This window comes from Triturus cristatus, chromosome 6 (assembly GCF_964204655.1).
Source record: "Triturus cristatus chromosome 6, aTriCri1.1, whole genome shotgun sequence".
NCBI classification, from domain to species: domain Eukaryota; kingdom Metazoa; phylum Chordata; class Amphibia; order Caudata; family Salamandridae; genus Triturus; species Triturus cristatus.
Window position 1 is genome coordinate 150763406 of NC_140589.1, and position 22657 is coordinate 150786062.

The following is a 22657-nucleotide window of genomic DNA, read 5'->3' on the forward strand; positions in this document are numbered from 1 at the left end:
AAACAGGTTATTAGTTGTTTTTACTTTATTTATGGTTTATGATAATTAAGTTGTTAATAAATGGAGTATCTGTTGATCGTTTTTTAGAAACTGATTTAATTAAAAACATTTGCAGTATCTTTAAATTCAAAGCTGATAAAATAATGTTCACATTTAAGAATGTTTTCACTTAATAGCAAATTCTACTTTATAAAATGCTGTCATTACCTCCTTTAACCTGCAAGAAAAGGTTAAGGTTGCTAGTTTAATAAAAGAAACATAACATTTATGTGTTAAAAAAAAGAGTTACCTTGATGCAAAGTACAGAAACCTTAAGATGCCCTTTTTTTTATCCATGTAATTGTGGAGTAAATGTTTGTGGAGTAACATTTGCAGAGTATAGGCTTGCAGAGTATAATTTTGCAGACTAACACTCGATAGTCATATTTTCAGTATATTCTACGTTATCCTCGTATATTTTACCCTCTAGTCTGTCATGTTTAAATTGCTAGCATGTTCAATCTTATCAAATGATGTGTGTTAAAAGATCTCCTGCCCTGTGACTAGACTTGTGGTCTCCAAATACCACAAATAAATAAATGTTTACAACAAAAAAACATTTTCATGCTGAAATGTGTAAATGGGGGCATGTGGCAAGAGCATCCGTGAACTATGCCATATAAAGGTAAAAAGGACAAAGGGGGAGGAGGAAACCTCTATGGGACATCCTGCCCTCCCAACAATGATGTAGGGAGTGAGGGCAACAAGGAAGAGAAATGGTAAGGAGGCAAAAGCAAAATTATAGAATTACTTTTCCCGCTGTAAAAATAAAGAAGTGAAAATCCTGCTCCCTTAAATACTCCCAAGAACTATACCCTCATGCATTTGTGTTTCATTTTGTGTATCTAACATTAGGTCAGATGAGGTGAATTGATCTGCTTCGTCTACTAACCACTGTCACCTTAGAGTAATCTAATCATCCGCCCACTTATCTGTAGTTGCTTGTTTTAGGCAAATCTTCTCTTTCTTTGTATATCAGACACCACTTTCTTCTTTTTTGCCAATTGATGTGTTCGGATTTTCCTAGCCCCTTCATTTAATCTTGGCCTGTTATCTGTTTGGTGCGTGATCAGCCACCTCTGTCGGCTTGTCGATATTTTTCTTACCACTGAAATAAATCCAGAAATGCAGCACCGAGAAGCCTCTGCTCAAAATCTTGCCTTCACAAAGAAAGTACAACTAGTTATATTGTTGTCAATAAAGTTCATGTCTCAAGGTCTACCTTTAATGCCTTGAGATGCACCTTTAAAGAAAAAAATATTTCCTTCAGTTATTCAGTTTTATGTAGTTTACATTACCTGAATGCTGAAAATGATATGGTTTGTCTTTGTGCCAAGGTGCTCTAGATTCACTTTATCTAGTCAACTCAATGCTTAAATATAAATGCAAAGACTATAAATGAATGCAAGGAATTTTTCTAGTTTCATAGTAACATTTATTTTCTGAGTCCTTTCCTTCAGAGATCGGTTTCATAATGGCCTTTCAAAGCTCCTGGAGGCAACATCAATGGTTGAAATAATGCAAGAAGAGCTGGTGGCACTTGGTCCACAAATAGAGCAAAAATCAAAGGTATTGTTTCATTGACTGATGGGAAAATGTGAAGGATACATTGTGTGTATTTCTAGAACTAACTTCTAATAGCAAGCCATCTGACATCCATAATGTAGTCATAAGTAGGACCATTGGATAGAAATGGAAGGGATCCTTGGGAGATAGGAATCAACCATTCGGGTAACTTTATTGTTCCAGCCCTAATTGCGATCACTACTGGAATGTATATCATGACATTTAAAGCTCAAGAAATGAGTCACTCAGCCTCTAATATACTAAGTCAAAGTTCTTTACAAGCGCAGGATTGTACTGCCACTCAAAGTAAATAAGGCAACACAGAATCGAAAAGGCAGGCCCTGTTTACAAAATGTTTCCTTTGCAGCAAAAAAAAGAAAATGTTTGGATAAAATTATGACAATTCATTATCAGTTGTGTTTGGCTATTGCTGAGCTTTGGGCTGAGATAAATGTGTGTTTATCAAACAATTACATAATTCGGAGAACACTGAATTCTACTATAGTGTAAACTCAGTGGTGGAGTCTATATTTTGGGAGGGTAGATCATCCATCATTAGACCTTTTATTATGTAATGGGCAGTATTCTGTCTCTCTCAACAGCTCTTCTGCCATTTGTCTGATTTCAAAGCATCTAATATCCCCTCTGGCCAAAAGCGGTGGTCCTCTCATTGCAGATTTGTGTTCTTGATCTGCACAATCTTGAACTCTACCAGTTTTAGTCTAGCATTGCTTCTGTAAAGCTAGTCAATAAAAGTATAGTTCCTTGCCCGATATAAGTGCCAAAGCATGGATGATGTTGCATAAGGATCATGAGGGACATCATTGACTGGTCCAAGGTCACTAGTAATAGTAACATATGCATTGCCAAACCCTTCTCCTATAGTTGTTCTCAATATCTATTCCACTTTCAACATTCCAATGAGTATGATAAACTTGATTACAATGATTATAAGACAATCCTATCATTTGGGTTTCTGTGTATGGAAGAAAGGTGTGACTTCTGGAGGTTATACACGTGGGCTGTCTTTGATGTAGTCTGTGCCTGTGAGATAGTGTGCTTGATAGTATTCAATTAGTGATCCAATGGTTTTCAAAGGGTTTGAACATGGAGGAGGGGTTTGAATAGCTTTATTTTTTACTGTGTCCCTTGAAGAATGTCTTTCGGTGAACTAGCGAGATGAAGATAAAGCTAGAATAGGATAGGCTAACTATTCGATAAAGTAACACTTTATAAAAAAGAATTCAGACACTGAACAGTATCTGTAGGGGTTCAATTAATATGTTTTATAAGTGTACAAATATGATTTATAGAAATGATAATCCAGTTAAACCATTGAATGCAACATGCTAAATTGTGGTCTACTACCATGTCGGTTTTGAATACAGAAAGTTGGAAAGAAAAATCAGATATATATGTAGGGGCGAATGAGCACCATTGTATTTCAGAATGCCATTAAGAAAATGTGTGGTTGCACTAATGATTGACGGCTGGTACGTCCTAGACCTGATTATCTGATATCAATATATGGGTAACAGGCCACATAAAAAGTACAGCAGGCACCTATAGGGAAAGAAAAGTCTACAACTTCTTGGAAAATATGTTATGTATGCGGTACCTTATTTACTAAACGAGGCTATTTGCTTAAAAGAGCCTGTAAGTAGAGCCTGAGAGGTCATAAGAGAAGTAGGATTCTCCTCAAGTAATGTGTAAAACACAATTTTAAAAATAGAAAGCAGGAACCCTCCAACCCTTGTCATAATCTTTAGCTATACTCTTCCTTTCACCTACATACATGAGAGCAGATTATTCTGATATGTTGTGTTTTATCTACACATTTTGTATTTTCTGTACAAGTTGATGGCTTCCCTCCAAAATAATAGAACTAATGACATTTCATGGACTTGAGAAGATGCCATATTGAAACGGTTCTAAATGTTAAATATGATTTCTGGACTTGATGCAGTGCTGTCTACTTTGATGGATCCAATAGAGAGATGGAGAAGTTACTCATCTTTTTAATATATCCCTACCTTTAACTCCTCATTTAACTTAACTATCCTTTTCCAATACTTCAATCACAAATCATCTCCTTTCACAAAACACTATTTTCTCATGGCTATCAATCACATAGTAAGGTGTTGTGTTTTATTTAACTTTATGCTGTAACATGTTACACTTAAAATGCTGACTTAAAATTGTATTTTAATTGTCCGTGCTAAATCAATTATCCTTTTCCTACTAGGATATAGAAGAGTTAATGATGAAACTTAAAAGAGATTCACTGGTAGTGGAGCAAGTTCGAGCTATTGTTAAACAAGATGAGGAAATTATGACCGAAGAAACCAACACTGTGCAAGAATATGCAGAGGTGAGCAATGTACCACCACTTGGAAGTGTGTGTGTATGTCATAAACATGTAAATACCAACTTGAGGTGCAAAGTCCAAATTACATGTTAGCAAAATCTGACAATTCGTTTAGCACAGCAAAATCCTTCCAACATTCCATATACCCTTGATCAACCGCATCACACTTCTCCATGGGGAGCAAGTCACATTTGGGATGCTACCATAACACTACAAGTGTTTCCAATAAAACCTGCTGTTGGTCCACTGGAGCAAAGTCACTGCCTAAGAACAGTTCCACACCTATCTTACTCTTCCCTCCAGGTCCTCCTCTTTGAGAATCATGGTTCCCAGCTGGTGTCTCATTTCTAAAATCAGAGAAGGAGTTTGAGTGGGAGAAACTAAGGGGCCTATTACTATGGTGGGCAGACACCGTAACGGTGAACGGGACCGCCCGCCAGAGGTGCAGCGGTCCTGCCGTGGCCATTGGGATGCCACCGCCACCGTGGCAGTGGCATCCCCCATCCACAACATTGTTGTGGGCGGTGCTCACAGCACCACCCCCCACAATGCTGTGGATGCACATTGTGCATTGGCATGCACAAGGTGACAGGCACCGCGCGGTGCCTGCCACCTTGTCCACGCCAATGTAGGGGGGTACACGCCATGGAAAGGCACATCTCCGCCTGCATCACAATATGGAGTGCGGTGTCTTGCAGACACGCCACCATATTGTGCCCGTTTTCCGCCCGGTCGACGAGTCAACCGGCGGAAAAGCGGCAGACGGTCTTCCCGTCCGCCGCGGACCCCCCAGCCATCCTAATATGGCGGGGGGTCAATCAGGTATGGATGGCGGGTGGATCGCCCCCGCTGGGCTGGCTGTGGCTACCGCCTGCCCGGTAGGGGCGATCCGCCCACCATCCTAATGGGCCCCTAAGTGTACACGTTTCAACAATCTAAATTACAAAATGAAGAAATTGAACACCCAAAACCAAACAAAGAAAGAACTACCCCCACTCATGATGACCTTCCATACAAAATACTATGGTTGCTGTACAGTGTAGCACACATACAAAATTGGAAAAAAGGAGAAATTAAAACACTTCATAGTGCCTATTTGAAATGGGCACAGTTTTTTGCAGCATTCCCTGCCTACTTTTTTAAGTAAATAGGGTTGTGTGTCAAAAACTTTTGGTGGTTGCATGGGAACACCGATGCACCACTCTTAGTGCTAAGTAATGCAAGGCAGCGCTATGCGCTGCTTTGTGTTACTTTCAAGTGAATACGTAAAAAAAAGATTTTGCGTCAATTTGCATCACTTTTGTGTCGATTTGCATCACTTTTGTGATGCAAACATGGCGTAAAATCCTAGTAAATATACCCCAATTAGTTTTAAGTCTTTTTGAGTGAAGAAGACCCTCTGTCCCAGTAGAGACTAGAGGAGATAAGCTACCCAGTGTTTTTTTTAGATAAATATCACCACCCAATCCATAGTTCTAATATTTTATGCAGTCCCACACCATGTGTTTAATACAACCCTGTGAACCCAACAGCGTATTGTCTTTCATTTGTATTGGTCACCAGTTAAAACTGTTGAAATGTCACTGTATGAGTTTCACCTATTTTGGAATTGTAAAGTAGTAAGATGTACTCTCCATCATGTGACTAGGAGTTGTAAAAAAAGAATTGTTGTCTTGGGAGGAGGTGCTAAGTCATATGCAAATAATTCTAGGATGGAAAAGTACCTTTCTCTGTTACTAACATTACTGAATTGTGTTGGACTATTGTTTACATTTATAGACTTCTTAGGTCAAGTACAGCATTTGGAAATGACTTTCATAACTTGATCTACTCCAATTCAGGACCTAAGCAACATTTAATGATGATAGGTGATTTTAACCTATGATCAGTGATTTTAACCTGTGGGCAAATCATGGGGAATGGAAAGGGATCACATGCCTCATGAATCATCTGGAAACTGTTTCCCTTTAGCACTCACCAAATGTGTAACTGACTGTTGACTTGTAAAAACCAGCATTCAATCAGCAATGTTACCATTCCACAGTCCTAGACTGATACATTTGACTTTTAATTGGACTGTGTTTTTTAGAGACCATGATGTCTTTCAATTACGATGTTTTAACAAATGTCCAAAGATACTACAGACATAATTTTTCCCCCTGTGTCCTAACACATTTGCTAATAGAACCCTTTAAACATTATTTCCCTAACCAAGGAGTAGGTGCCTATTGATAATAGATATGTGGAGGTGATTTATGATGCCCTAGGCCGTGTCAGGAAGAGTTTAGCTTACAAAAAAGACCTGACATCTCAAAGACAGTACACAAAGGTTTTGGACTTATGAGCACAGCTTCTCTCGGCTACCATGGAAATTACGGATATCTGGTTTTGAGGCAGAGAAGCAGAATGTTAACCTGAGTAGAAAGTGGTAAAGAAGCAACACAGAAGCTGCTAAGTCAGCTTGCTGTAATGGTAGAGTTGAAGCTGCCAGCAACTGCAACAGAAAACTCTTTGAGAGTCTTAGAGCTGTTTCTAAGGTTTGACCTCCTCGAGAGCTGGCTGAACCCTCCTGCGAAACACTCTTGGCATGACCATTCAGAACTATTTTGGGGAGAAAATTTGACTGGTACAGGAGGACTTTCGTCAGAGACCAGGAACTGTGGGAGAGGGCCTACACTAAGAACTGGTTTTAGCGTGACCACAGGGAAGGGGTTGCTCATTTCTCAAGCTACTCCTCTGTGATGTTGGTTTTGGGTACTGTGGGATTGTTAGCAGTTAAACCCACAGGAAGTGCTGCAAAAGTGGGTAGGGTCACCCCTGGGACCTTTTTTCCTATTTGTTAGGGAGTGTCCAGGCTGGCACTGGGCATAAATGTGCCACCCATGGTCCCATCCTCAGACCACCATTGGACCTGAAGAAGATTCAGAAGAAGCCTGCCCTGCTGTCTGAAGACCTTAGAAGACTGGACCTGCTTCACTTGTACCCAGGACCCCAGAAGTAATACCAAGGGTCAGATGTCTGACGTACTGTTTGAGCTAAAAGAACACAACAAGCTTCAAGAGGCCTTATCCCTGCATTACCAGTTGACCAGTTCCAACTGGTCTACCCAGGATCCTGCTGCTGGCCTCTGTTGGAGGAAGTTCTGACTCCCTAGTGCTGTCCCCAAGGTACTGGACACTTATTTGGTGTCAGAGTGTACTCTTCCCTCAAACCTGGCATTTAGAAACTTTCTGTGGACCTTGTCCCTAAAGAAGCATCGGGAACGCGGGACAAATCTGTCCATCCCATCAGACGAGGATACATTGCTGCTGGGCCTGATTTCTCTGGAGCTCCTTCTGCATTCATCACTCGACATTTGAATCTGTTGCCTCTTAGGCCACTTCAACTCCATCCCTGAACTCCCTCGATGCCGCTTGTTAAGAGTACCCTAACGACCTCAAAGGCCGCCGTATTGAATACATTTGAACTTCTCTCATCTGAGCTTTTCCCGGTGAAGCTCAATGGTTCTGCAGAGACTCCATCCTGATGCTGGAGTTTTTCGATGCCGAGCCCCATCTCATCAATGACAGGCCCCTTCCCCCAAATTGGTTGCAAGAAATCTGGGCATACATCGCGACCAAGCACTTACCATTAAAGCTCAAATTACTGCCACTACTAGCACTTGTTTTCACATGCTACGTCTATTACGGAGAGCCTTCCCCCTCCTGCCTCATTCTGTGAGAAAGACACTTGTCCAAGCACTCATCATCAGTCCCTTGGACTATAGATATGCTCTACTGGCTTCTATCAATGAGACTGCTTTAAGTAGGTTGCAAGTCATCCAAACTATGGCAGTACGTCTCATCCTCAGTCTTCCAGCCAGAACGGCATCTGCCCCTCTTTTGCGCTCGCTTCATTGGCTACTGATTTGTAAGAGAATCGCCTTCAATGTTTGCTGCCTGACTCACAAGTCTTTGCTGGGCACTGCACCTATCTATCTTACAGCAAAGCTCATTCACTATCATCCTTGTGGTGCAGATCAGAGCTTCCGAATCCCCTCTACTTCCACGGACGGAAGGATTTCACAGTCACACACGCATTCACACATCATACGCTGGCGGGGCCCATTACACCAACTTTTACCCTAAATCACACTGTCCGTGCCCTGTAAAGGAGAAACACCTTTCACATATGCTCTATCTACACCTTTCACATATGCTCTATCTAATCTGCCTGTACTTTGAGGTCAATGCGACCAGCTGATTGCTGTGGATCTAGCAAAATACATTTCAAAGAATACACAATAAAATCAATAAACATGACCAGAAATAACCACCCGAGACAGGAATTCAAACAGATTGTTCATTTATCTAATATTTCAAGAAAAGCCAATTAAATGCAAATTTCATTTCTCTCATATTTACCTATTCTGTCTAAATGTCAGATCCTAAGTCAGAACCGGTCCTCTGGAGAAAAATTAGAGTCTTCTGTTGTCATGTAGAGTCATCGTCCTCTCCGTCAGCATAGGGACCTCGCATCATCAGCTCGGGAAGAAGTGGCGTTTGACCTCTCTAGTCTACTTACATTTATACTAAAATTCTACATTCAAAAGTTACAAAAAGAACATTAAAACATCTGTTGAACAGGAAAAGCTGTCGTCTTGTAACATTCAGGAATTTTCCCATTATTGATAATTCTAAGTTTCTGAATAAAAAGTCAGATGTCCATAATTTTGTTACTTCTACGGAAGTTCTTTTCGGATTAAAAATGTATCATCTTATGAGACCACCAAAAGTTCATGTAGTCAGATTATTCAGTTGCTATAATTTTTCTCATCCAGGGGTTTTTGGCTGCCAGCCTGGGTTTGTCGTCATGTTCATGGCTTTTCAGTTCAACCAGAAGTCAGGGTCACAGTCCGTGCAAAGCCTTTTTCATTATTGCATCTACTCGACTGCAGGCTGCAAATGGTGGCCATCTTTCAGTAGGCCACAATTGTCAACTTAAGAACAAAGAAACACAAAACACAATTACTGCATAGAAATGATGATACAGTGTTATTCCCCAGCTAATACCCTTATGTGTGTGTATTTATCTAGCCATTTGCGACATCAGAAGCCATTAATGCATATTAATTAGAAGCGCAAAACACCATAACATCACATAAGCAACATCGTTTTCTGTCAGTTTGCTCACCAACTTAGTTCACTTGTTATTTAGCCATGCAATAGCATTCCCACGTGTAATTTTCTTGTTAATAAGATTGATTAGTCATCATTCGACAGACCTTTTAATCATTAATAATTAATCATTAATACTTTTAGTTATAACATGCGAAAATGAAACAGATATTCGGTTTTAGAGTAAAACCCTGCTCCATCAATCCCCCCTTTGGTGATATATAATCACCACAAAAATCAAAACCCAAAAAATTAATTTAGTTTCCCCTTTTATAATAATTTGAAATGTCTTCTTGTTCTTGTTTTTAGACCCTATTTTCCATCTCATCTTCCTTTTTAGTTTCTATGTACATGCTTTCTCTTAGTTCTTCTAGTTCTATTTCTTGTGGATCTCTTTCTTATTTCTTTTGTCTCTTTTTAACATTTTCTTTTATGATTTTCTTTTTATTTCTTCTATATCTACAACACATACATCCTAATCTAAGGATCAATAATGCAACTATTACACAAGTTAATGGAAATAATATCTTACCAAATATGGTACTACCTATTTTAGCTAAAAAGTTCTTAATAGCAATCATCTTGTTAGCCATTTTAGTCCAGATACTTTCAGCTTCCAGTGGTACTAATTCTTCATGCAAATCAGTAATATTTTTGATGTAAACTTTTAGATCTTTACTTTCGTCAGGAATGTAAGTGCAACAATGTTGAATTTTCAGCATTCCACAGACTCCAGCCTCTTTTGCCAAAAGAATGTCAAGGGCAAGTCGATTTTGCATTGCCATAGCACGCAAAGCAACCATTTCTGTATTAACCAAAAGAAAGCCTCCAGCGGTGCTTGTTGACAAGCGATCTACCACTGTTGACAGCTTCCGAATGCCATAGGTATTTAAAGAAATTCCCACTGCTGGAATTAAAGCTCCAAAAATATCTCCTACAATTTCTGTCCATGTTTCTCTTCTATAGCGTGTTAATGTGTTAGAATGTTCACCATCATCTACTCTATCCATGTGAAAAATCTTTGGAAAGACCAGGCCAACATAACATGTACCAAACCAATGGTCAGGCAAACGGTAATAAGCCTTGTTCCCACAAATATAATACACTCCCGGAAAAACTGGATCTTCTCCTCCTCTAAATCCCCATCCGGTTGCAATAAAGTATGTATCATGGCACTCACTAGTCCCTATGAAATAATAATCATATTGGGATCTCTTCCTGGTAATGCACAGTTTCCCTTTCTGTGGGGCATCTATAGCCATAGTTGGACTGGCTCCATTTTTCAACTCCTTTTCTTTCTCAATATCCCACATTGTGTCACTCATTTTATGCCCTTCTGCTTTCTTGTGCATGTTCAAGCTTCTTCTCTCAACCATGTCTAGAAAATTATTCTCTTCTCCTTTCAGTTTACAAGTTTACTGTTATTTGCCTGTTCAACCAGCTGAGCTTCCTGTCTTTCTGCAACCTTCACTTGTGCCCACATTGCCTTTTCTTTTAGCTTTCTCTGCTTTGCCTCAATCTCATCACTGAAGTATTTTGCATGTCTCAAAATCTCATCAATCTTCTTACTCTGCCAGTCCACGGTATGCTGCCGTATCATTTCACTGATTTCAGGCCGCAAACCATATACAAATCTGTACACAAAATGACTCAGATCCTTGTCACCCAGGTGTTCATCTCCACTGAACTGCTTAAAAGCTAGTATCAGTCTTTCATAGTAAGCATGGACTGATTCTTTCAATTCCTGATGTGTTCGGTCTATTTTAACCCAATCTGTCTCCTTGGGGGGTACTTTATTTTTCAAGAAGGCCATAACCTGCTCATATTTCTTCATGACCTCCGGGTCTGGAGCTCCTGTCTTTTGATCTCTCGGGTATTCTTTAGTGGGCCAGTCTATGACTATTTTACATTCTGCCCACAGGTCTGCTGGTACAATTATATCAAACTGACTATTCAGGTCAATCCACAGTACTTTTGACAGCTTTACAAATCTGTCAACTTGTCTGTACCACTCCACTGGCTTCTCCCTTAATCGAGGGAAATCATTCGTGAATGATAAAATATCCTGTCTGGTCCATGGGACATGTACATACTAGGCCTGGGCGAAGCACTACGCTACGCTCGCGTAGTTTGCGAAGTTCGCGCTACTTCGCACTACGCGAACTGCACGTAGCACAGTGCGAACACGCGTAGCGTAGTGTTGCGTAGTGCTGCGGTCATTTTTTGCTTGCTCGCGGTCCTCAACGTCAAGTTGGCGACCGCGAGCAAGCAAAATGACATCCGGGCGAGACTTTTTCCTTGTTCGCGATCAGCAACTGCAAGTTGGCGATCGCGAGCATGGAAAATAAACCTCCCGGCGAGATTCGCAACGCGAGGAGGTCAGGTTTCTCATTGCGAGTGGTCGCGTATGCTCGCGACCGCTCGCGATGAGAAACTACCAGTTCGCGTTGAGAAAGCTGAAGCTCGAGTAAAAATCTACTCGAGCAGCAGAAAACTACAGCTCGCACTGTGCAAGATGCCATTTTCAATGATTGCACAGTGCCGGTTGCTTGTCCGCACTGTGCAATCATTGAAAACAACATCTTGCACAGTGCGAACATGTTACTACGCAGTTCGCGAAGTGCTACGCGTAGCTCGCGTAGTGCGAACTTCACTTTGCGTAGCTTCGCAAAGTGCTACTTCGCGAACTACGCCCACCCTTAATACATACCCTCCTCCTGGAATCTCTCTCATGGGGTAAGCTGTCACTGCCTTCTCTTTTTCTGTCAGGGGAAATGCTGAGTAGGCTCTATCCACTCCATCCTCTCGCTTTCGATACCATCTGTCTTTCCATCTTTCTACATCTCCCCATTTCCTTAACAAGGTAATCATTTCCTTAATCTGTCCTGTTCGGCCTGCATGGTTCAGATTCTCAATATCTTTGTCTGAAAAATCCACTCGGTATGTTTTCTGTAAAGCTTTCACCTTATCCATGTCAATTCCCACTTCACTGGCTATTCCTTTTAACCTGTCATGTATGTTCTTTGCTCTCCATGTAATACTCTTACACAAAAAGAGAATCTCCCCTTCCTCATAATTCTTCAGTGTTTCTGTAGGTATGGTTCCTACTATCAACTCTTCCATTTCCATATGTAGCCTAGCTACATCCATCCCCTGTGATTCTTTCTCCTTTTTCTGTAATGTTTTCAGCCAGTCATTCAAATCTTCAGCAGTTATCACAGATTTTTCCGCACCCCCTGGTTCTGCCACCCTCTGCGGTTCCAGCATTGATCCTCTGTTCCCTTCCATACATCCAGAATTCAAACTTGAATTAGTATGCACACTCATTTCCCCTCCACATACGGTATGTCTCCACTGATTTTCTCCTGTTCTCCGCTGTGTTTCTCCCGCTCTTATTTCTGTCTGTTCTGGAGGTACAATCAACCTATTGCCCACATATGGCACCGTCAAACCATTTTCACCCGTCCTCTGCTTGTCAAAAATCGGCATAACCGGGCCTATTGTCACAGGCACTGTAACAGCTTCAAGATTCTTAGTCAGCTCCCTGATTTTCTCTGTTAGTTCAGATGTAGTTCTCTGGTCTTTTCATTTTCAAGTTCATTCTCTCTCTCTATCTCTCTTTCTCTCTCTCTCTCTCCCTCTCTAACTCTCTTTCTCTCTCTCTCTCTCTTTCTCTCTCTCTTTTCCTATCTCTCTCTCTCTCTCTCTCTCTTTCTCTCTTTCTCTTTCTCTCTCTATTTCTCTTTCTCTTTCTCTCTCTCTTTCTCTGTCTGCCAGAGAACAACCGCTTTTCAGCTCAGGGGCTGTAGCCTCCGTCTTTATAATCCGCAGGGTGTTTCTCATTGGGGTAACTGCTGTTCCTACCTCTGGTTCTCTTCTATACGGGGGTGGTCTTTTGTAAAGCATGTCCTCTAAGATATCATCATCAGACTCATTTGCCCCATATCTTCTGGTCTCTACATTATGGGCTTTCTCTGTACATTTTCTCCCTCCTGATTCCTCTGCTGTTCTTACAGGATATAACCCCTTGGTCATACTAGCATCACGCCACCTTCTCATCCTGTCATGATGGGTTTCGCGATCATATTTTCTACCGAACATGTATCGGTAGTTACCTCCACTCCTCTGCTTTTCTCGCTCATGTACTTCATCTTCCCATTCCACCAATGCCTCGAATTGCGTCGGCCTAGGCCGAGGCTCTAGATTCATCATCTGCTCTCGTAAGTTCCTCAGTATGGCCAGATTAAATGAACCATGTTCTGGGAACGCTAACACTCCATCATCCTTGGTGTATTTCACCCAATTATCCAACCAAATGCAGGTATGATACCCATACTTCGCAACCATGAAGGATGCCGGGGTTCTTATCGGGGGCAATAACTGTCCTTCCCTTGTCACTATGTCTTTATCCTTGTCAAACCAGTTTTTAACCTTACTGAGCAAGGACTTTTTCTTCTTTTCCTCAGCATGGTAATACATCTTTCTTATTTTCCACTAGCTGTTTACTCTTACTACAGCTGTACGATCTTTTGTCCAATTGCAGCGCAACTCACACCAACGCACCAATCCTGGAGCGTCTACGTCACTGACTCAGTCCACGAATCCTAGCGCGACTCACACCAACGCACCAATCCTGGAGCGTCTACGTCACCCTGTATGTCTCCCAATCCTAGCGCGGCGTACACTAGCACACCAATCTCTGCGCTTCCTCTGATCTAACCCACTGTCCAATCACAGCGCGGTCTTCCTGACGTCAGCAGCTGCTGCAGCCGCTTCGGCTCCTGTCTCCTGTCTCTCACGTCTACCCCTCCTTTACAAGACTACTTGGTAGACTTTGTTTCAACTTCTACGAGTCTGTTAGTTACAACATACAAACATCTCCATTGTCTGCTTCGCTAGCCACAGAACAGCAAAAGACCTTTCCCACGAGAATTCTGCCTTTCCCGAGAACAGCGCTTACCTCTGCCCTACTACAGAATTGTTACTTCCGTTGATAAAGTAGCACATCCCTCTACTTTACCCTTCTAACAAGCATCAATTAACTGTTTCCCTCCGGAATGCTCCTAAGAGTTTTACAATTAACCAGAATGCCTCCTCATTCACGCACTTACACACCAGAAAATGTAGTACATTCACACAGAATTCTGTCTTTCCCGAGAACAGCGAACAGTCTGTCCTACTACAGAATTATATCATACGTTAACAAAGCAGCGCTTACCTCTGCCCTGTCCTTCTAACAAGCTCCGAGAATACCTATTACTTCTCCAGCAGTAAGCTTTAACGGCAAACCTTACGGATCCCTGGGACTTAAGACCAGAGTTTCACAGATAACCTTTGCTATCATATACACTTCTCTCACACAGAAATTGTTTCTAATGGCAACACACGGCGATGCTACCTTGTCGAACCCAGACAATGCGACGCGCAACTTCAATTGTCACACGTTTTCCCCTGTCTGCATACAGGGCCAACAATCCCGCCTTTTTCCGAGAGCAACACTCCCTCTGCTCTACTACGGAACTGTCACTAGCTTCCTACATCCCAGAAGCCGTTCACAATACATAGAACTCAACGCGACTTCAACATATAATGTTAGTACAAATATCAATCAATAATCAACAAGCCTATATACACGCAATTCCGCTAGATCAAGACAATAGCTAACCATCAATCTGCTACCAAGAAACTGGTGCAGATCAGAGCTTCCGAATCCCCTCTACTTCCACGGACGGAATGATTTCACAGTCACACACGCATTCACACATCATACGCTGGTGGGGCCCATTACACCAACTTTTACCCTAAATCACACTGTCCGTGCCCTGTGAAGGAGAAACACCTTTCACATATGCTCTATCTAATCTGCCTGTACTTTGAGGTCAATGCGACCAGCTGATTGCTGTGGATCTAGCAAAATACATTTCAAAGAATACACAATAAAATCAATAAACATGACCAGAAATAACCACCCGAGACAGGAATTCAAACAGATTGTTCATGTATCTAATATTTCAAGAAAAGCCAATTAAATGCAAATTTCATTTCGCTCATATTTACCTATTCTGTCTAAATGTCAGATCCTAAGTCAGAACTGGTCCTCTGGAGAAAAATTAGAGTCTTCTGTTGTCATGTAGAGTCATCGTCCTCTCCGTCAGCATAGGGACCTCGCATCATCAGCTCGGGAAGAAGTGGCGTTTGACCTCTCTAGTCTACTTACATTTATACTAAAATTCTACATTCAAAAGTTACAAAAAGAACATTAAAACATCCGTTGAACAGGAAAAGCTGTCGTCTTGTAACATTCAGGAATTTTCCCATTATTGATAATTCTAAGTTTCTGAATAAAAAGTCAGATGTCCATAATTTTGTTACTTCTACGGAAGTTCTTTTCGGATTAAAAATGTATCATTTTATGAGACCACCAAAAGTTCATGTAGTCAGATTATTCAGTTGCTACAATTTTTCTCATCCAGGGGTTTTTGGCTGCCAGCCTGGGTTTGTCGTCATGTTCATGTCTTTTCAGTTCAACCAGAAGTCAGGGTCGCAGTCCGTGCAAAGCCTTTTTCATTATTGCATCTACTCGACTGCATGCTGCAAATGGTGGCCATCTTTCAGTAGGCCACAATTGTCAATTTAAGAACAAAGAAACACAAAACACAATTACTGCATAGAAATGATGATACAGTGTTATTCCCCAGCTAATACCCTTATGTGTGTGTATTTATCTAGCCATTTGCGACATCAGAAGCCATTAATGCATATTAATTAGAAGCGCAAAACACCATAACATCACATAAGCAACATCGTTTTCTGTCAGTTTGCTCACCAACTTAGTTCACTTGTTATTTAGCCATGCAATAGCATTCCCACGTGTAATTTTCTTGTTAATAAGATTGATTAGTCATCATTCGACAGACCTTTTAAACATTAATAATTAATCATTAATACTTTTAGTTATAACATGCGAAAATGAAACAGATATTCGGTTTTAGAGTAAAACCCTGCTCCATCACTTGCAGGTGCCTGAGATCGTGTGACAAAGCCCTGCTGGCAACCCCACGTATCATGAAATCTCGCACAGGAGGCAGATCCTTTTCTTACCTGGCTCCTCTTTAGTGTAAGAAGCTCCCATTTCATATACATCAATGTGCAGACCATTTCAAATTCAGGAAACTTCTCAAAATGTTATTATTCCATGCTTAATCAGTCTTGTCCTTTACTCAGTTTTACTGTGTTGTGCCGAGATACCCCTCCAGCGGTGATTCGTGTGCATTATAAATTGAATTAGCATAACATGATCTTCTCGAATGCTGCCCCACTTGCGAGGAAACATTCCCACGGAACATACTTGCTTCTGGTATCTGACCCGCACTCCATTGCTGTCAGCCTTAAAACTTACCTTTGTGCTGGTCAAGGGCAATTTCATGACCATGGTTGGTGCGTAACACTTTTTGGCGCTATTTTTAAACTCAGATTTTAAAAAGTCATACCTCTGGTTCTGCTGATTGGATTTTGCCCATTCTGGTGTCATTTTATCTGTAAAAATATATTCTATTTATCAAATTAGAGTGGAAATGTTCTAGTATTGTGTTTTGACTTTATTACTGTTTGAGTACTGCATACATTCTTTACACCTTGCCTCAAAGTTAAACCTGTCTGCTCTGTGCCATAGCTACCGGGGCTTGAGCTCAGGTTATTTTGCTGGCTTTAGTGATTCACCCTGACAAGAAGTGTGGTTATTATTTGAGGTGGGTACTCACACCCCTCAACTAATACCCCAATTCCTCACAATAGCATGTTATAATCTGTGTATCTGCATATATACTGTATATTCACTATTAAAAAAGATGTATAGTAGAATGATTTATAATGTTGCAATTTTTTGGGGGTGATTGGTGAAAGGTTTTCTTTATATTTTTGTAAATTGTCAGTAGTTAACTATGAAATAATAATGTCTTCTAATTCTGATGCAGCAAGCCACGAAAGAGCTGAATGATGTACTGCCAGTGCTGCAGCAGGCAATGTCTGCTCTGGACTCACTCGATAAGGCAGACATCTCTGAGATCAGGTAAGGCAGCCCTTATTGCATAGAACTGTGGGATCCTTTGAGAAAAGGTCCTCGCTCCCTGTGTACGATGGGCCTCATTCTTCTTTACTATTCTCGTACTAGCCTAAGGTAAATTTTATGAATCTCTCAAGCCACTCCCAAAACTAATTGTAATCTGTTGGGCTCTATTTCAGTAGTATGCTTCAGAAAGGTACAAGTTTGCTGAAAAGCAAACATGCAATTTGACCATTTTCTGCCATTGTTTGTTCTTCAACCAATCACAGAAGAACAGCTTAATTGGCTTGCTCTAAAGATAATTAACTCATTTACAGTTGCCCGGTAAATCTGTGGTCATATTGCAGTTGACGTAATTATGTTACCATACCTTGAACCTACATGGATTCCTTTTTGTACACATACAACCTCATTCAGTGCTTATCGGCTATTATGGCTGCAAAAACACCACAGTGCTAATACTGCTTGTGCAGTTCAATGTTTGTGTCTGATTATTGCATTTGCTGTGAACAGTGTGAAATAGCATGCAGATATTTGCACTGTTTTTTGCATTACCTTACCTTTACCACACTCATTTGTCTGCAGACTTTCCTGAAGATAGGACATGGAGAAAATTGTCAAGCAAAAATTAGGAATGACCATTTTTGGAAAATTGGCCCAAACAGTTCTTTCAATTTACGTACCCAGCTCAGAATGACCCTATAAAGGGGATAATTTAAGCATATTTTGTTTATTTGGGTTATTTGTGCAGATTTCACTGTTTAAGTGATTTAATAGAAAGATGGCATTTACTATCTAATTTAAACTAATTCATAGAATCTTTTTTTTAAATTTACTTTTGCATGTTTATTTTTATGGTGTAAATGCAATAGTTGTGGGTCTTAATTTAAGAGACATTTGTGTTGGAAGTATTTATTTTAGTGCTTTACTTCAGGGGACATTATTTTTAATTGATATGTTTTACTTTGTCAAACAATTACTCGGATGCTTTGAATTTGCTGACCTCCTCACCACACCTAAACACCATCCATCCGTGACCCCCTCAAAACACTAAAACATCATCCATCCATGCCCCCTAAAAACACCTTACCATGCCTAGATTTCATCCATCTCTGACCGATAAATGCCACCCATTCTTGAACCCTAAAAGCACTTTCTACCCCGAAACTCCATCCATCCGTGAATCCTAAAAAAACCTTCCTTAACCTAAACGTATCCATCACCCCTAAACTCCATCTGTCCAAGAACACTCAAACCCCTCACTACTTCTAAACTTCACCAATTACTGTACCCTAAAATGTCCTTTCAGCGCCTAAACCACACCCATCCTAAACCCTAAAACCATCTCAATACTCCTAAACCCAACTTATCCATGATCCCTAGAAAAAAAAACTCACTACCCTGAACACCTTCCATTGAATGAATGACTGATATTTATTAAGCGCACAACTACTCCAACCGGAGTGTCCCGGCGCTACAGGTTTACTGATCCCTAAAAACTCCTCAGCACCCATAAACATCATCCTTTCCTGATCTCAAAAAATCCAATTTACGTCTACATTTTACCTATCTCTGACCCCTGAAACCTTCAGCACCCCTAATCCCCGCCCATTCCTCAACTCTAAAAACAATTCACTACTCTAGACAGTACCCATCATGAAATGTTAAAAACCCTCTCCAGCCCTAAACGCAGTCCAGCCGTGAACCCTAAAAACCCCAAAACACTGTTACACTTTATCCATACCTCAACCCCCAAAAACTTTCACCATCTCTAAACTCCACTCATCTGTGAACCCTAAAAAACCCTCATCATTCCTAAAGTCCACCCATTCCTGAATCATAACAACCCTAGTCCATGCCCACCCCCTAAACATCACCGAACACTGAACCCAAAAAACCCTATCAATCCTTAAATTCCACCCAAGTTTAATGTAATTTAGGACTTTTTCTTAAAATTATCTTTCCTTTAAAATGTTTCCTTTCATTTTTGATTTTCTTAACTTTCTTTCTTGAATATTGGTTTTCCATTATTTGGTTTCTTCCAATGTGGTTTCTCAGTTTTCGTTTTCCATTAACTTACATACATCAGAATTTCCATCAGCGCATGCTTCACTGCTGTGATGAAGCAGTATTGTGTGTGTAATGCACTAATGCCGCAGCATGTACTACTGGTAATGGAAAAAAACACTAATAAGAGATTCAGTCCGTTTGCAGTAGTTCTGGAAATTACTCCTGTCCTATAACAACTGCCTCCTCTCCTTCCAACCTACCTAACCAGTGTCATTCAGGTGAGGTTATCAGTGGCTGTACAAGAAGAAAGCTCTCCTGACCCATGACTATAATGACATCATAGAAAGTGACACTGAACGACCTTTGGCCCTGATGCAATCACTGGAACTTTCATTGTATGCATGCATAAAAAGTCTTCTAATAGTGCAAAATGAAGAAAATAACTTTAAAATCTCACTGAAGTAGATCTAAACACACCAAAACGAGTACCATCATCCTAGATGTCACTAAAATTGTTCCCACATAGATAGAAATGATCAGTGCCCCTACACCACCAGATAAATGGGCAAGATACAAATTCATAGTTAAATGATTGTTATAGAAGCTGACAATCCTCTAACAGGTTAAAAAATGCTCTCTAAGTTTAAAATGCCATATAATGCCAAATCATCAGTGCTCTATCGTGAGAAGTTAAAATATACATATATTGCCCAGGGTGACTACTCTGTACAATGTAAAATTATGCAGGCTCATGCTGTCAGAGGATTATGGTTACAGTAATATTAATTGTTTCCATTCTTTGCCCACCAACCTCTGACTCAATATCTCCGGCAATCAACCCCCAATTTACTTACGTAGATCACATGGGAAGGGCTGCTTTACCTGCCTAGACATTGTTTGTTCCACAGCTGGCGTCCTGTTTTACTCCTCCAGGACTGCTGGTTGGGTATGTCATACCAGAGCCAGAGGAAGAACCTGTTGTGAGACATCTTTTTCTGTGACAGCATCGCTGTAATCCCTGCTTGCTTATCTTTTTCCTCCCATGTCTCTCTGTCTGCCACCCTCATTTCGCCATCATCCCTTAAGTTCCTCCTGACAGCCTTCCATGTCTGCTTCTCAGTGCCTCCTATCGTCTGTTATCTCCCCATTTTTCCTCATCAACCCCTTATGCCCATCTTGTAGCTGCAGAAGAACTTTCGCACCAGTGGCTCCTCATGTTTCATTTTTATGTCTTATCTAAATGCCCCATGCCCATATCTCTCCATTAGTCCCCAACATCCTATGACCCCTTATGTCTCCAATAAAGCCCCTTGTGGCTGCCTGTTAGCCCTTATGACTCTCTATCGGCTCCATGATCCTTGGTCTCATCAATTGCTAAATCTCCCACTCAGTCCCATGCTTTCCCTTTAGTCCTATAGGTTCTCTAGGTCCCCCATTAATACTCAACACCCCAGTACTCTGACTTCCCCATGGCTTATTGTGTTGCTCACATTTCTCTAATTCAGCCTATCTTGTATCCTCATCCTGCATCAGGCGTGTACATCAAGCTCCTACAGTTCTTGTGGTGCAGGGGGCCCCAAACACTTCACGCCCTCCCCCAATGCTTCAGGACACCTCCATCCAGTCCAAGGCCAATGAATATATGTGAGGTATGGGAGACTTGGGTGCCCCTCTTCACGTTCTGGAGAGGGGCCCCATTATTTTGCCTTACACCACTACCTTGCATGTTTCCTCATTAATTCTTTAGCATTCTCATGACCTTCCTTGTCTTCCTCTCTGCTCCCCTCTGCAATTTTTCCTCAACAGCCACCAGGTCTCACCTATGGCTGCCTCATTTATCACCATAATCTCTCATCTCTCCTCATTAACAACAAGGTCTCCCACTTAGCTTTTCGGTGTCTCTCCTGTAGGTTTCCAGTGCTTCCCCCTTCATGCGGGTTCACATTGTTAGTGCACCAGAGTTTAATCTGCCCGTAATTACACATGTGCACACTGCATCATGGCTCTTGAAGAGGGTACCTGAGGGCTGTCACAAAGGTAGATGCAGTTTGGAAACTCAACTCCCCTTTACAGCTCAGACAACCCCTGCCCCCTTCAGCGGCAGGGAAGCCGTTGCATACTGGAGAAGAGCATTACTTTCACCGCCTCCTCATTGTGTCTGCTATACTTGCCCATGCACAGGCGATCAGACTGCCTTAGAGTGCATCTGGATGGTAATCCACATTTTTTTTTTTTAAGAAAAAGGGGGTTGGCATGGGTTTACTGAATGCATTTTGGATGTTCACTTGTGTACCCAGTGGTTGAATGCCCCTTCCCATAATAAGGCACATCACTTATGTAAACCTTTATCCTGCAACCTGGAAGTGGACAGGCACTATAAAGACCCATTAAAATGAATCAAAACAAATTTCTCTAACTTTTCACTAAAGTCCTCTGATTTGCCGGTAGGGTCACACGAAGGTACTGTGAAAGGGAAGGTAACACTTGGCATCTTTTTCTTTTCCACTAGTGATGCCATGTTGACCCTTTGAACTACATATAAGCACCCAACTTGTGATTCAAAGCCCAGTCCAGTTAGAGCATTGGAAGGCAAAGATCAACCTCTATTAGTTAAGATTATTCTGGGATTAGGACTCAGTGCATTTACTGATTGCCTCATTTATGACTTTCCACCTTGATTGCAGCCTCTGCAAATGTATATTAGAACATTGGAACGTTGAGAGCTCCTTTGAAGACTATGGAGAAGCTATTGGCTTATAATGCCTGGTATAAGCCTGTCGTTCCATCATTTCAATAATTGTCTTGAGGTTTCTCACTTTTTAATTTAGAACATTCTACCCTTAGTGGGTGGAATGTTCTAATAGCCTTATAGCCCTTCTGTCTTGAGCTATATCTAAAGCCCCTCTCCCTGGTTATAGGGCCTCGCCTGGGGCTCGGGCCTATAACTCGGGTTCAGGGCCTTTAACAACCAGTATAGCCCTCAGCAGCAGGCTATAAGGCTATAACATATTCTGATTAAACATGTAACAGCTGGTCAATAAACTCAGTAGATCAGTTAAATGTGCACACTGTGTCTGTGTTTCTTTTGCCTCTAACATTTAAATATTGTCTTTGAAGTATGGCTAGTTAGAGGTTTTGTGTCACGCATGTAAATGTGTTGATTTTTAAAGCGGTCTTCATTTTGTTTTGTCTTAGAGTGTACACTCACCCTCCCAACCTTGTGCTCAGTGTTATGAATGCAGTGTGCACCCTTCTGCAAAAGAAACCAGATTGGGCAACAGCGAAACTTCTGCTTGGAGATTCGGGATTTCTAAAAACACTGGTTAATCTCGATAAGGACAGCTTACCAGAGAAGGTACGTCTAGAAGCATGTTTTTGGCTGCTTCCGGAATGCCTCTGTTCTCTTCCAGGGTATCTTCATCAATAGTAATAAGCACTGAATTCTACCACAAATGG

The 22657-nt window shown here is 41.2% G+C and overlaps 1 protein-coding gene across 1 annotated transcript in view; it reads left to right on the forward strand.

Moving 5' to 3' along the window:
- Positions 1-22657, forward strand: part of DNAH14 (dynein axonemal heavy chain 14) — an 894889-nt gene that overhangs the window by 578195 nt on the left and 294037 nt on the right. Inside the window, exons 59-62 of the mRNA XM_085610384.1 lie at positions 1500-1608; positions 3851-3976; positions 17103-17197; positions 22397-22556. Of these exons, the coding sequence (XP_085466510.1) occupies positions 1500-1608; positions 3851-3976; positions 17103-17197; positions 22397-22556 (490 nt within the window). The remainder of the gene's footprint in view (positions 1-1499; positions 1609-3850; positions 3977-17102; positions 17198-22396; positions 22557-22657) is intronic.